The sequence below is a fragment of the Protomyctophum parallelum genome (assembly GCF_964188405.1).
Source record: "Protomyctophum parallelum genome assembly, chromosome: 5".
Lineage (NCBI taxonomy): Eukaryota > Metazoa > Chordata > Actinopteri > Myctophiformes > Myctophidae > Protomyctophum > Protomyctophum parallelum.
This window is the reverse complement of record NC_139702.1, coordinates 27,799,154-27,815,258: the sequence shown is the minus strand read 5'-3', so window position 1 is coordinate 27,815,258 and position 16,105 is coordinate 27,799,154. Positions and strand designations below refer to the sequence as shown.

The 16,105-nt window shown below is 42.5% G+C and overlaps 1 protein-coding gene across 2 annotated transcripts in view; it reads left to right on the top strand.

The window, feature by feature from the left end:
- Positions 1-14,715, top strand: part of rab11fip4b (RAB11 family interacting protein 4 (class II) b) — a 48,389-nt gene extending 33,674 nt beyond the window's left edge. Inside the window, exons 9-13 of one of the 2 annotated variants that reach the window (XM_083766027.1) lie at positions 835-916; positions 4,291-4,428; positions 5,067-5,207; positions 11,658-11,801; positions 12,793-14,715. In XM_083766027.1, coding sequence (XP_083622153.1) covers positions 835-916; positions 4,291-4,428; positions 5,067-5,207; positions 11,658-11,801; positions 12,793-12,909 — 622 coding nt within the window. In that variant the 3' untranslated portion in view covers positions 12,910-14,715. Of the gene's footprint in view, positions 1-834; positions 917-4,290; positions 4,429-5,066; positions 5,226-11,657; positions 11,802-12,792 lie in introns of both variants that reach the window. The other variant, XM_083766026.1, reaches the window with a different exon arrangement.
- The last annotated feature ends 1,390 nt before the right edge of the window (positions 14,716-16,105 follow it).

The following is a 16,105-nucleotide window of genomic DNA, read 5'->3' as shown; positions in this document are numbered from 1 at the left end:
TATTCTCCCTGCCTACACTGAAACATGGCTTCCTGTGTCTCTAGTCTATTCTCCCTGCCTACACTGAAACATGGCTTCCTGTGTCTCTAGTCTATTCTCCCTGCCTACACTGAAACATGGCTTCCTGTGTCTCTAGTCTATTCTCCCTGCCTACACTGAAACATGGCTTCCTGTGTCTCTATTCTCCCTGCCTACACTGAAACATGGCTTCCTGTGTCTCTATTCTCGCTGCCTACACTGAAACATGGCTTCCTGTGTCTCTAGTCTATTCTCCCTGCCTACACTGAAACATGGCTTCCTGTGTCTCTATTCTCGCTGCCTACACTGAAACATGGCTTCCTGTGTCTCTAGTCTATTCTCCCTGCCTACACTGAAACATGGCTTCCTGTGTCTCTAGTCTATTCTCCCTGCCTACACTGAAACATGGCTTCCTGTGTCTCTATTCTCCCTGCCTACACTGAAACATGGCTTCCTGTGTCTCTATTCTCCCTGCCTACACTGAAACATGGCTTCCTGTGTCTCTAGTCTATTCTCCCTGCCTACACTAAAACATGGCTTCCTGTGTCTCTAGTCTATTCTCCCTGCCTACACTGAAACATGGCTTCCTGTGTCTCTATTCTCCCTGCCTACACTGAAACATGGCTTCCTGTGTCTCTATTCTCCCTGCCTACACTGAAACATGGCTTCCTGTGTCTCTAGTCTATTCTCCCTGCCTACACTAAAACATGGCTTCCTGTGTCTCTAGTCTATTCTCCCTGCCTACACTGAAACATGGCTTCCTGTGTCTCTATTCTCCCTGCCTACACTGAAACATGGCTTCCTGTGTCTGTGTAGACTTCAGCAGGTGGAGGACGACAACAGTGACATGTCCATGAACATGTGCCGGCTCAAGCAACAGACGGAAAAACTGGACGAGGTAAATCCCCGATTATATAAGTCCGCTTTGGTTGCACTATTCCTGCGTTACTGCCACTACCGTCGTACCCTACCACTCACCTGCCAGTGAGTGAGGACCCCCCATCGGGAAGATGACGGGCGCTACCCAGCCTGTAGGGTATAGGAGACGGAGTACATGCAGCAACAAAGATCAATCTCCACCCGATCATGAGCCAATTATGTTCGTATAGATCAGGGGTTTTCAACTTATTATGAACCAGGGACTACCACCCTGACTGAGATTCAACCCGGGGACCACTGTTGTGTTAGGAGGGGGTTATGGGCATGGTGTGGGGGGGGGAAATTAACCTTCCAGATTAAACTCATGATGCAGTTCATTGCAATTTATGTATGAGCGAGCGAGCAGACATGACATGGGGAAGTTTCCTTATAATGGTGACTCAACCAGGCAATCCGGTACAGTTTCCCATGAGATTCTAGACTCTTTTCTGTGTAAGTTCTTGACGTCCGACTGTTCCAGTAACTGACAACATTTATGCAATATCATATGCCTACATAATGCTTTCCTACAGTACGTATTACAGTATATGCATGGTCAGGGACCACATGCAACCACCAGTTGAAAACCCATGGTATAGAGTAGTAGACCAGTGGGGTCCTAAGATGACGGTGAAGTGACCATTACTGCATCAAAGGTAATCTACAATACTATCGAACAAACAGAAAGGTAGGAGCGCACACCAGTAGTGGGGAGGTGCTGACCGCAGGAGATAAAACTATGACTGAGAAAGGAAAGAGGCCGCGCAGCTCGTAGTCACGATGCCATAAAAAAAGTTTTTCCAACGTTTCGGCAACAAGTTGCCTTCTTCAGAGTATATGAATATACCCTGAAGAATTATTTTCACAACGTTTCGGCAACAAGTTGCCTTCTTCAGAGTATATGAATATACCCTGAAGAATTATTTTCCCAAAGTTTCGGCAACAAGTTGCCTTCTTCAGAGTATATGAATATACCCTGAAGAAGGGAAAAAGGGTTGAAAACCACTACGACAGAAGCGTGAAGCGTTTTAAATGCGGACGTCTTGCAATACCAGGTTTGACGACCGAGCCACGACGGCTTCAATAATCCTCTGCGGTGCTGCCCGGGGGGCCTCGGTGTAGTCACTCGAATACAACTCACCCCGGTGCTTGCCCGTTTTACTCCCGGAATTTTCCCCAGTGCTTTGTAATATGCTATTGGCTGTTTGTATTATTTTTGGAAAAATATAAAAAGATACTCCTGTGGAAAGGCTATATTATTTTACTTATATTGACCCTATGAACAATTTAGTATTATTTAGTATATGTAAGGTTTTGCCCACTCAAATGGTACCTCGTCAGATAATCTCCACATAGCCAACTTCAATGTAGTAGCTTTTCAAAAATTATATTTGTACTTAGACTGTCAGCTGTCGTGAAAGTTTTTTAGTTGGAGAAATTCAAAGTCCAGCCGTCTGCTGTCCAGCCTCTCCCACCCCTCACTGGGGAAAATTCCGGGAGGAAAACGGAAAAGGGGCGAGTTGTCTTGTTACCGCGGCTCACTATTCTCACCATGTCTTATCGTGTCGACTTTCTCTAACACAGACGGTGTCTGTCTTGTTTTCCATATTAACACACTGTCAACAGAGTCTTGTTAGTCCAGGGATGTTGTCCCTGATAGTCAAAATAATTCTCAGGAATAAATTAGTGTCTACTGAACAAGCATACAGTGTACACACACACACACGCACGCGCGCACACACACACACACACACACACACACACACACACACACACACACACACACACACACACACACACACACACACACACACACACACGGAGGAGGAAAGCGAGATGGAGAAGCCAAGAGTGAGAAAGCAAATTAACTAATGAGTTTTGTGAAAGGGAGAGGGAGGGAGGGAGGGTGGAGAAGTGGTGCTTTAGAGCAGGTGTGAGATCTGGGTTGAGTTGTGAACAACACTTCTATTCTCAGACTGTACAGTATATACAGTATGTAGGGCGGCAGCTATCACTTTCAGCCCCTACACTGTACAGTATGACATTTAGTTTTATGGCACGAAATGGAAATGTGTTCAGTAACATGACTGTATATATGTGTGCATGTGTACATTTGTGTCTGTGTGTGTGAGCATGTACAGTATACATTTGTATGTGTGCATGAATTTTAGCACAAGATGTACTGTATAGATTAGGTTATGCATATTGAAGCATAAAGGATTTATTGTCACATGCATGACACTAGAGCAGCATGATGGCAAGCAGTGAAATTCTTGTGTTTAACCCCTTTTGGTGTTAGCATTATGTTATGCTTTAGCTATTGAAAAATAGCAGATCTACAAGCTCATAGTGCGCCACCGAGTGGCACGCTATGAGCTTGTAGGTCTGCTATTTTTGAAAAATCGAAGAACGACTGACATAGAAACGTAGCTATTTCAGAAAACTGTCAGGATGTAGAAGATCTTTTTTTAAATCTGATCTCAGGTCAAAATGGGTTAACAGTGTGGATAAAATGCATGATGGAGGAAAACAAGCATGTCATATCTGTGATAAGATACTTCCAGCTCTCACTTGAAAGTTTTAAACGGATAAACCGACCAACAGTATACCGTAATTTCCGGACTATAAGCCGCACCTGAATATAAGCCGCACCAGCCAAATGTAGGTAAAATCCCGTATACAAGCCACACCGGACTATAAGCCGCACCGGAATATAAACCGCATCTACGTTAGCTCAGAGCCTGAGATGGTTCTGCGTTAGCTGTAAAAATCCACAGATTAGCCGCACCGATGTATAAGCCGCAGGGTTCAAATCATGGGTAAAAAGCCGCGGCTTATAGTCCGGAAATTACGGTACTTGCTGTGTCCACAAAATGGTCACAGCAGAATCAAATTAGGAATAAAAAATAATAAAAAGTATTAAGTATATTCAATATATATTGCAGGTAAATGTGGACATTTTTTGACACAAACATTAAACCTCTCTTTGAGGCAGCATACTGCAAAGTAACAAGCAGTGACACCAGTGTCGAGTGCAAAAATACCTTAAAAGAAGAAAGGGGCCACACTGCTCTTAGCCACAAGGCAAACGGGATTTTACAACGTTTGGACAGACAAAGGTCTTTATCTGTTGTTGTTTATCATTAAAATACTGTTTGCATTGTGTCAAAGTGCAGTGTGTCCTCTTTCTTCTTTTGAATCATACGTTTAGCCATCTGTTCTCTTGTTATTTTGCCGACAGCCAAACAAACAGAATGGGGGGGAAAAGTTACACAACCCTGTCTAACTTCACTCGTGGAGGCAAGCGTGTGAAAATAAACAGCAGTGAAATGAGTGTTATTTGTCTGTTGTCAGGAGAAACAGAGGATGACGGACAAGCTGGAGGACACAAGTCTGCGTCTGAAGGACGAGATGGACCTATACAGGAAGATGATGGACAAACTGAGGCAAAACAGGCAGCAGTTCCAGAAGGAGAAGGAGGCAATGCAGGAGGTGAGGCAAAATGACCGACACACTACACCCCCCCCCCCACACACACACACACACACACACGCACGCACGCGCGCGCGCGCGCATACACACTAATGCATGTATGTGTACACCACGTACACACACTCAACTTCTTTCTCACAAGCACTCCTTCCATCTTATCTCTTTCTCACTCTGTGTCTCTCTCTCTATTTCTATCGCCTTCAGACTACCCTCACTGCAGAGTGCAGACTCATGGACTGAGTCCAGATACTGTACAAGCACACACACACACACACACACACGCACACACGCACTATTACGTCTGCCGAACGGTTTGCGGAGCGGTCTTGATATCGGAAGGTCGCTAGTTCGTATCCCCGGACCGGCACGTTAAAATTACCACCGCTGAAGTGCCCTTGGACAAGGCATTGAACCCCTACCATGAAATGTTCTATGAGCAGGGCCTGGCTGTAAACAAGTTCTTGAGCTTAGTCCAGTTACCCTGGGTAAACATAGTACCTTTCCTTTCCTTTTGACCTTAGATAACTACTCTTCCTTTCCCTGTGTGTGTGTGTGTGTGTGTGTGTGTGTGTGTGTGTGTGTGTGTGTGTGTGTGTGTGTGTGTGTGTGTGTGTGTGTGTGTGTGTGTGTGCGTGCAGGTGATCGAGGATCTGCGTCGGGAGCTGGAGCACCTCCAGCTGTTCAAGCTGGAGACGGAGAAGCCCGGGCGCGGTCGCAGCTCCTCCTCCAGCCTGTCCGACATCACCTACAGGACCAGGGAGATGGAACTGGAGCACGAGGTGAAGAGACTCAAACAGGTACGGCTCGAGACACACACACACACACACACACACCCATTTAGGCCTGACGTCGAAATAAAATCACACCCGTGTGAACCGAGTGGTGCAACTCCCCTCCCCCCCCCCCCCCCCCTCCCCCTCATCTCTCTCTCTCTCTCTCTCTCTCTCTCTCTCTCTCTCTCTATCTCATTAGCAGGCAACAGTGCAGCACTGTCTCTCTCTCTCTGTTTCTGCATCAATCAATCAATCAATCAATCAATCTTTATTTATATAGCACGTATAAAACAACCAAAGTTGACCAAAGTGCTTCACAACAAAAGACAACAATAAACAAATTCAAATACTATACAGTGCCTAAAAAGGTTAATATCAGTTCACATTAAAAGCAAGGGAAAAAAGGTGCGTTTTGAAAAGGGATTTGAAGATGTTAATTGATTGAGCACTTCTAATATGGGGGGTGGAGGTTGTTCCAGAGCTTAGGGGCTGCCACCGCAAAAGCGCGGTCACCTCTTGTTCTGAGGGTTTGTGATGTTGGCACGGTCAGCAATGACTGGTCCGCAGACCTCAGAGCTCTGGTGGGGTTGTATTGATGTATGAGTTCGGCCATATATGGGGGGGCCAGGCCGTTGAGGGATTTAAAGGTGAATAAAATAATCTTAAAATCGATTCTTTGTTTTATGGGGAGCCAATGGAGTGAAATTAAGACTGGTGTGATGTGGTCATATTTTTTGGTACTGGTGAGGAGGCGGGCAGCAGCATTTTGTACCAATTGGAGTCGTCTGAGAGAGGATTGGGGGATACCATGGTAAAGGGCGTTACAGTAGTCTAGTCTAGAGGAGATGCATGAGGGGGACAGCTCTCCATTCCGAAACCCCACCATTCCGAAACCCCACCATTCTGAAACCCCACCATTCCGAAACATTGCCATTCCGAAAAATATTTTTCGGAACACCACCTCCACCCACCTCCACCCAAGTGTTTCGGAATGGAGGGGTGTACTCATGAATGAGTGGATGACTGTTTCGAATTGTTTGAGGGGAAGTTAAAGTTTGATCTTGGCAAGTAGACGTAGATGGTAGAAACTAGTTTTAACAACCGAGCTGATCTGTTTGTCAAAGTTGTAGTGTGGTACGAGATGTATTTCCGTAGGATTTTTTTGCTAAAAGTGTTTTTTTTTGCTTTTTTGGCTTTCATAGGGTCCAAACTGTCAGAAAATGATGGGGTTCAAATTTTCCCGACCCCCACCCCTTATTTGGGGGGTCATATATTTTGGGACCCCCCCATAATAGTACGCCAGACAATTAATGTCCGATTTTCATAATATTAGGGTTGTTTTATAGGTTTTTAAATATTCTGAGTTGATTTCTTACACTTTGAAAGTAGCCAGAATAATCTTTTCTGACTTTTGGTTGGGGTCTTTCTTCACCCGAGGCCCCCCGGACTCATCTCAGTACTCATTACATTCCTCGCTCTGCTCCTGTTCCAGAACAATGTCAAATTAGATAATAATTTAAGCATTACAAGTTTACAAAAATGAGTAGTAGTTAATACCAGGGGTCTTCCACAGCACCCATATATGTGATTTGCAAGTATTTCGAATATTATTAGAATATCTTGCGTTTATGTACCTTTGACTTTGATAGTTTATTAGTATTCTACCATTATTGTTGACAGATGTTACTGCAGGGAATAAAGGTATTGCAACTTCTCACTTTGGGCATGCAGAACGTGTCCATTTATTTCACACACTGCACTCACACTAACAACACAACAAACACAAACACACACACACACACACACACACACACACACACACACACACACACACACACACACACACACACACACACACACACCTATCCTCTTAAAGAGCCCATGGTCAATTATGCCTACAATACATTATTTGCAGGATCAATTCATCTTCGTCATCATCATCTTGAATGTCCTCCCTGATAGTGTTGACACAGTCTCCACCATAGCATTTGCAGAGAGGAGTGCAAGGCAGGTTATTGTTTGAGCAGCTGCACACGGCATGCAAAATGCTCCAATGACTCCAATGGTGATGGAAGCTTGCCGTTAACAAGCTCAGGAGGAATGGAACCCATTCCAAGGTCCTTGAAGCAGTTAATGGCAGGATCATCATCAAGCCTCAAGTAGGCATTGACCCATGTCTTCTTGGAGATTCCAACAAATTTTCCTACCCAGTCATTACATTGCTTGAGAGCATTTTCTCTTGACCTCAATGCAATCTCTCCTGAGAGCTGATAATGTTCTTTCCTTGAAGACCTGGAAGCTTTTGGGAAGCTGTTGAGGTACTGATTCACTAGACCAGAAAGATGAGGTGTGGTAGTGACTAGTCGTAGTAGTCGGTCCAGAGCTGCTTCATCTCTACTGAGTCCAACCATCCCACCATGTCCCTTTACTGTAGCTTCTTGATTTCCTGCTCAAGGGCTTGATCTGTGAAGAGATGAGTGAACGGTATCTCTGACTTTGCCACCACAAATTCACCTGACTTCAGTGCGTTCCATGTTTCTGGGTCATCCTGTTCAAGAGCGTTCATTTGGGCAAGATAGACTGGCATCAGTCGAGCATATTTAAGGAGATCACGAGCAAAGAAATACTTGATGAGTTTCTCTAAGGATGACAAGTAGCCCTCCCAGTCACCTGACCGACGGCGACAACAGAAAGACAAAGAGAAAAGAGAAAGACAGCAGCAGCCTGGCTGATCTTGACTGATCTTTATTTAGCAGCAATATTTGCTACACTTGGGTCTGAGGCACCTTACTTTGAAAATAGCTGATCTACAAGCTCAAACTACAACCTTGTAGATCAGCTATTGTTGGCTAAAGTTCTCCTTGGAAAAGGGATGCTATGGTTCAAGTGGTTTAATGTAAAAAAAGAAAAAAGTTCCTACCCCACAATGATTTGGTGGGCCCCTGTATAGTAACTCTGAGGACCCCCTAGGGGTCATGGGCCCCCTGTGGAAGACCCCTGGTATTGGCTACTACTATTTTTTTATATCAGAGCCCAGCTACAAATACTTTTATGCTTAATTTATTATCTAATTTGACAATATTCTGGAGCAGGAGCAGAGCAAGGAATGTAATGAGAACTGGGATAGGCCCAGGGGTCAGTCCGGGAGGTCCCAGGTGAGGAAACACCCCTACCAAAAGTCAAAAAAGATTATTTTGACCACTTTAAAAGTTTAAGAAATCAACTCAGAATGTTTTAAAACATACTAAACAATTCTAATATTATGAAGATCGGACATTAACTGGCTGGCATACTGTTCTGGGAGGTCCCAAATAGATGACCCCCCCAGAAACGGGGTGGGGGTCGGGAAAATTTGAACCCCATCATTTTCTCATAGTTTGGACCCTATAGAACCAAGATCTGCAAAGAAATCTATTTTAGCACAAAAACCTACGGGAGCTGTTTTTTTGACGCCTCGTACCACACTATTGAAGTGGTTGTCGAATATAACGGCAAGATTTTTTGCACTGCATGGCACAACAGTGCCCCTGCTGGTACTCATACTGGTGCTCATTAACCGACCCATGAACCAACAGGACATTGCTGTTCCTTGGAGTGGTTGCACCACTCAACAAAAAAAAGTCAAAAACAAATTGTGCCGCATTTGCATGATTTTCCAAAAAATAGCAGACCTACAAGCTCATAGCGCGCCACCGAGTGGCGCGCTATGAGCTTGTAGATCTGCTATTTTTCAGTAGCTAAAGTATAACATAATGCTTAGTTAAAACACCCGTCCAGAATGGGTTAAATGAAACACACCGTCTGAGACGTATACATAGTCATGTCGAAGAAGAGGGGCCATGCGTGGTGCTCGGTGTCCACCACCACCACAGAATCTAGGAGTGTCTACGCAAACACAACTGGCCCTTGTTCAGGACAAGGAGGGATGATCTTTGTAGCCATATTAGACATAGAAAGGTTAGACGCCTCCCTCGGGCTCTGGGGCGTCTCTATATCTCACAGGGAGGGCGAGCTTTCCGCATTGCGTCACAGAGTGGACGTTCGGTAGGCCAATCAGAGGCAGGTGGGGGGCGTGAATGGACATAAATGCGTTAGAAGGCTCGGCTGTATGATGTTTTAATACAGCTAGATTCCAATAAGTCTTGAGTGGCCTTCTGCACTTGAGGCACACTTCCGCCCTCCTGTGCGATACAGGTCGCTCCAATGAACTGTAGCGGCATCTAGATTTTTATATCTAATCTATGTTTGTCGCTGCGCTAGCGGTTCCTACGGGCTGGCGCGATAGCTCCTTCCTTATGGGCATGTAAGTAAGTAAGTACATTTTATTTATAGAGCACTTTTCAAAACAAAGTTACAAAGTGCTGTACAGTAAAAATAACAATGTAAACAATCAAGTTAAAACAAGGCACAAAGGAGCAAACGCAACAAAGAGTAAGAGCAGAAACATAAATTGACAACAATGATGGTCAAACTAAAAGTAAAAGTTTACAAGATAAAATGTAACCTAAATAAGTGAGTTTTTAACTTGGACTTGAAACCTTCAACAGACTCTGCATTTTTAATTGATAAGGGTAGGGCGTTCCACAGTGTGGGAGCAACCACACTGCAAAGGTTGGTTTTCAGTTTTGTCACAGGAATATTCAGGAGGCCTTTGTGAGCCAATAGGGTAAAAATTATTAGCTACTCTTAATGAAAAATAATAAAAGAGGTGCCAAGTCTGCCAACAGGATGGAATCTAAAGTTATAATATTGACTTTCATAAAGCCATGGTTTCAAATGAATATATCCTGGAGAATAAAAATATAAAAATAAATAAATAAAACATTTTTGGTTTAAATGTCTGAATGTCATACTTGTTCATTTGGAATAGAATAGCTTAACAACGGCCATATTTAAACATGTTAGACTAGTCGCACTCGCACGTGCATTTATTTTTTTAGTGTAATGATTATCAAGTGATTTGAATTATGGTGAAATTAAACTGCTCCTCATTTGGATGGGAGTCAACCTCAATAACCCCTAAGGTTCCCCAGACTGCTTTCGAACCTTATAAACGAATAGTACTGAAAGACATAGGGATGTTTGTGTTAGTTATAAATTATAATTGTGCTGTACATTGTACGTTATTGAGGTGAGTGTATTGATATGCTCCATCAAATAGCATGAGGCTTATTTGCTGAGCCGTTATCAACATACAAGGTCATTTAAATCGCAAAATAGCATTTCTACGTCACACTACCATTACTGTATCTGTACCATTTAAGCCTACACTGAAAAGCTTTACAAAAACGCATACGTAGGGTCACCAGGGTGACATTGTCTCAAGATAAATGGCTGCCAAGAGTCAAGATCCCAAAGGCACTTAAATGTGTTGCTGTTGTTTCCAGTTCCCACTAAGTGAACAGACCTTGTAAAGTAAACATTAGAGATAAGAGATCAGAAGAGCATGGTTTTAAGATGTCTTATAAAAAGTAAACCATGATGTTTTACATTGAACAGACTGAAGCCATCGTTGACTGGGAACTAAGTAGTCGCAGGTCTCTCTCTTCTCTTAATAGAATATCCACCTGTCTCTTGCATTCTCTGTCTGTCTGTCTTTCCTTTTTCTTCCAATGTTCTATTATCTTTTACTAATTTAATTTCTACAGGTTCCACATTTAGAACTGTCCTTATTTGAAATGACACGCATAACACGTTTCAGACAAACGTGTTATGCTGCGTACAGTACATATCGAGTGCCATGTGACATCAAGCAAGTGAAGGCTGAACTCATGACCTTAAACACATAATCTTTGTATTTATGTGTGTGTCCAGCGATTTGCATCCCAGGACTTTCTCCCTCCCGAATTCCAGCATCTGGTGCTGGCTGGGGCACGGTTCCGTCCTGGTCCAATGGTAAAATCTGTTGCTTCGTGTGAACTTTGACTTCCTGATTTAATAACCACTAACCATAACACAGTAGAGAGTGAACTTGCCCCCAGAGGTTGATTTGGGAGTCCGTTTTGTTCAGGCTGGGTAAAGTGGGCAGGAGAGCTGATCCCTTGTCAGTGCCCATGGGCAACTTCATTGTGGAGCAATCATAACACCCGTGGGGAAACGCACATAGAGAGCCACATCCAATAATACAGGTGACCGTGTTTGTGACATAACACCACATAACCCCCTGTTCTGTCCTGTGGGTTGTTGCCCAAATAGTTGTGTGTGTCGGTGTGTTTGCTTGTGGTACCAAGAGCAGTGTGTTGTTGTTGTTGACTTGCTGTGTGCGGCTTGATAGTTTTCAGACGCTACAGTACTAACCGAGCGTGGATGCAGAGGAGTTTGGCAGGAGCAAAGGGAGTAACCATTCTAAAACATCATCGCTTTGGGCAGCCTCTAGATGGCACTGTAGAGGTGATGCTAACTGCTCCCCCCCCCCCCCCCCCCTCCTTTTTTCTCCATCTCTTCTTCTCACTCTAGGAGAATCAGAAGTTGAGGGAACAGAACGATGAGCTGAACGGTCAGATCCTCAGCCTGAGTCTTTTTGAAGCCAAGAACCTGTTTGCCACACAGACTAAGGCCCAGTCTCTGGCTGCTGAGATAGACAACGCCTCCAGAGACCAGGTAAAACCCTAGGCTATATATACTGCCTAAAGGTGGTAAATATATCGCTATCATTAAATAAATAAACGTATTCTGTATTTTGCACGTCGGCACCAGACAAAATCTTAGAAATGGCCACTGAATAGTATGATGGAAATAATAGGTCTAAGCATTTATTCTGATATTGAATCAGCAACAATGTAAACATAATGGGGGGTGGGGGAGAGATTGAATGGGAGTGGCAAGCAGTAAAGGTCGTCGGGTTCAGGAAGCGAACCCGCAACTCTCTATAAGCCTGCCTTAGAGCCTGTATGTGGTATGCGCCTTAACCCTCTATCACCCGCATTAATTTCTACTTGCAAAAAATAGATTTCAACCTTACTACTACTTTGAACTACTAGGACTAAGACTAAAAAATAAATAAACATAAAGTTTGATGAAAAATTTATAATAATTATATAATAATTATATAATAATATAATAAATTAATAATTTACATTTTGGGGATATCTTTCACAATAATGAATAAAACATATTCTAGACATTCTAATGATCACAAAAAAACATATATTACAATTATTTGACCTACTTTTATTAGGGTAAAGGTCAAAAGTCTTAGGTTAAAAAAAAATCAATCAGACATTTTTAATTTGTGTGAATTTCAGCCTCTGTGGGGGGTATTTATATGCAAATATCATGACCAATGGCATTGAAATGGCATTGCAATGAACATCACTGATGACGTTTAGGTGAAAAAAGAACAGAAAAAAAAAAAGAAATTAGTAATTAAATAAAATACAATTGTTGCTAAAAAGCAACGCTGGGTCTTAGAGGGTTAACAACTAGGCCCAATAAAATGTATGTATTTGCCACTCACTCATAAAAGTATGCATTGAAATGTTGGTGTGATATGCTCTGCAGACTTCAAACAACATAGATGGAAGTACGTCATACGAGAAGGCGAACCATGTAAAATCGGATCAATCTGATGCATTACACTCTCTCTCCCTAGTTAATGGATGCCCTGAAGGAGCAGGAAGAAATCAATTTCCGTCTGCGGCAGTACATGGACAAGATCATCCTGAACATCCTGGACCACAACCCCTCCATCCTGGAGATCAAGAACTGACAGTCGCACAACTAGCATGGAAATCATTCTATGGTGCTTAGAATGAGGCTCATGTCTAGTTGTCTGAGCAGAAACTGAAAACCCCATTTTGAAGGGGAAAGGGAGTGTGAATGCAGCACTGGACCAGATACAGACAATTAGTGGACAGACATCGCCCTCTCCTGTTAAGGGGTGAAAATGCGCTTTTTTTGCAGTATTCATTTTTACTGGAATTTCTGTACTAAACTAAAGAGAGTTTCTCAGTTACTGTCATGCTACTGTGACTCTTCGACATTATTGGTCGGTCATGTTAGTGCTTGCTTTCTCTTCTGCCATCATGGTTTCTTGCGGTCACTGGAGTCATTTTTATTTCATCTCACGACACTGGAGAACTATTCCTGGGAATATACGGTACTCATGTTGAAATGGTACAGAATAAGAATACTGCCGTATGATGTTGTTTCCTGAGGTGTTCTGATATGTCCGGAGAGATGCTGTAGGAAAACCTCACGATGCACATGCAAGCCGGCATGCTGAATATGCACAAAGCCGGACAGATGGGAATCTGAAACGGCCTGCCTTTTGTTTTTTTGTCATTTCAGTTGTGGAAAAAGGCCTAATGTGGATTGATTTAGAAATAATGCATGTCGATGAAGTATAGTAAAAAGGTACGTGTTTATCACAAATTAACTGAGACATTTGTGATAAGGAGGAGAGGGAAAATATACCTTCTCACCATAATGAATTAGAGGTTGAATAAGAGTGGTAATGATTAAGATGGTCTTCCCTGCTGATGAGGAGGGGTCAGATGCTTTGCCACAAAGGTCAAGGAGATAAGTGTCATGATGAGGGTGTTCAGAGGATGATTTGCCATGACGGCCAAGGAGAGAAGTGTCATGAAGTCAAAGAAAGTTAATTGAAGGTCAATGACGTCTTCCAGGATCTTTCAGGAGCATTTGCATTGTCAATCAATTCAACAGTGTGTTGTTTTGACACACACACGCACACGCACACACTCACTCACACACACAGAGTGGCTTGATGTTGGTGGGTCAGAGAAAAGAGGAAGTGTAAAATGTCACTTTATAGAGCGGAAGCTGCAACCAAGGAGTATGTACTGCTTCTGTGGACGCAAAATCCTGATAAAGAGTGAGCTTTTGATAGTACACTGTATGTGCAGTAGCAATAGACAATAATGATGCACAGAAATGTAATGAATGTAAAGAATGTGTTGTGGATTTCCATTGGTGTGGATTGGACAACTGAAAAACCAGTTAAATATGGTTTGCTGCATAACCCCCTTCAGTGTACTGTATACTGTATGTCTCAAAGAAATCAACAGAAATAATTATACTTTATTAACCTAAAACTCAATAATCAGTGAGGTACCACAAGTGCGTTAGTATACACGACTCACACAAGACAAGACTGGAATAGAAGCACTGAATCAATTGAAGCTTAGTTTGTGCCCCAGTGGCTCGCATAATACTGTAAATAACATGAATGTATCACTCAGCAATTCACTTTCTGTGAAGTCTCAAAGGCTGTTTCTGTGTATGAACTGCTTTGGTTTGTCATGGTATGTTCTAATACATGTGTGTGTGTGTGTGTTGGCAAGGTGGGGGAAAACATTCTGCTGTATTACACAATTGCTCTAAACTTGAGTTTTGCTTCATTGCACAAAAAGATGTTAGTTTCATTCTGCATGGTTTGGTTCATCTTTTCTCCTGTCTGTGCCTTTTTGAAGACACATTTTTTTCAAGATGATGTTGCTATAACTTGACTAAGTTCTTGATGGTGCATTAAAGTCTGTCTGAATTATTTTCATGACTTGTAAATGTTGTACATATAGTGATGATTTGTATTCATGTGCCATTCGCCACTCTTTTTCAGATACTATGACATTTTATACTGTTTTGTCAAGGAAGACGTTGTGATAGTTTAGCTGTAATAATAGTAAAACTTAAACAGGCATAGCACAATGCTTTAAAGCAGATTAGTGAAGTATTTAATCAAGTAATGATTAATCTTTGAATGCAAAGTAATATTTCTTGTTTTGTTGTTCATTTGGAGCTTAGTTTAAGTCCTTGATTTCCGGGTCGTTTGAGATGGGATTTCTTGGGTATGATTGTCTGTCTGTCTTCCTCCTAACTTACAGAAAAGAATAAATGGTGCATTATGAGCAATATTAAATGTGTTACCAATGGTCTCCTCACTGACTCATGGTCAGATTAAAACATAAACAAATGCAGATATATGCATGTCTTTGGCCATCTTTTAGTCATTCAGCCGATTCAGAGGGAACAATATTTAGCTGCATTTGCTCTGTCACAAGGTCACTGTTACAGTATGTTCAGTTTTTGGCTACTGATGTCCATACAAAACATGTCACATAACTTATGATTCATATTTTCCCATGATTGTGCTGTCAAGCCTATGAAATATATGAAAACGTTTAATATGCAACACAAGTTTCTACAATATGTAGTGTTGTGTTTCTCTTACTAGAAACATAAGATCTAAGATTACATGTTGCAGATTTGAGAATTGAAAATCCACCTCAAATGTTTTGTCTTATTCTGGGCGTTTGGCGCCCTCTGCCGTGCTTGATCCACCATTCGGCTCCCTCACACGCATGTCAGTCATTTCTGTACAGTACAAGTCAGCGTCCTGGAGGTAAGGAGGTGAGTACAGGTCAATGAGGAACGATATTTGCTTAATTCGCCTGATTTCAGATGAATATGAACCCCTCCCACCAAACTAAACCGTAAAAGTGTGTGTATAGGATCTTTGGTGTTGTGAAACGCGACAAAGTAATCATTATCAGTCATTGGTTTTCATATTGACAGGCCAATTTCACGTAATTGAGGTTAGCTTGCTCGCTACAGAAATCCACTTTTTAACACACAAGGTTACATTCGTTTGCACTTTGCCAAAATGAACCTACCTGCATTAACTGTGTGCTGGATGCTAAGTTCTGAGGCCTTAAACTTAATTTTAATGATTGCACCCAGGGGCTGTGTTGGAAAGGATAAAGCAGCCGCGGTCAGGCGGCCTACATCAAACAATAAGGCTCCAGTATTTCTTTGTAGCCACTTGTCCCAATACAACGACAAGGCGCTAGCTACCAAGAAACGCTTTACAACGAAACTAAATTAGTTTGGTTACAGTTAACTGCAAGAATGTTAAGTTAAATTAAGCAGAAATAAGTTTGAGA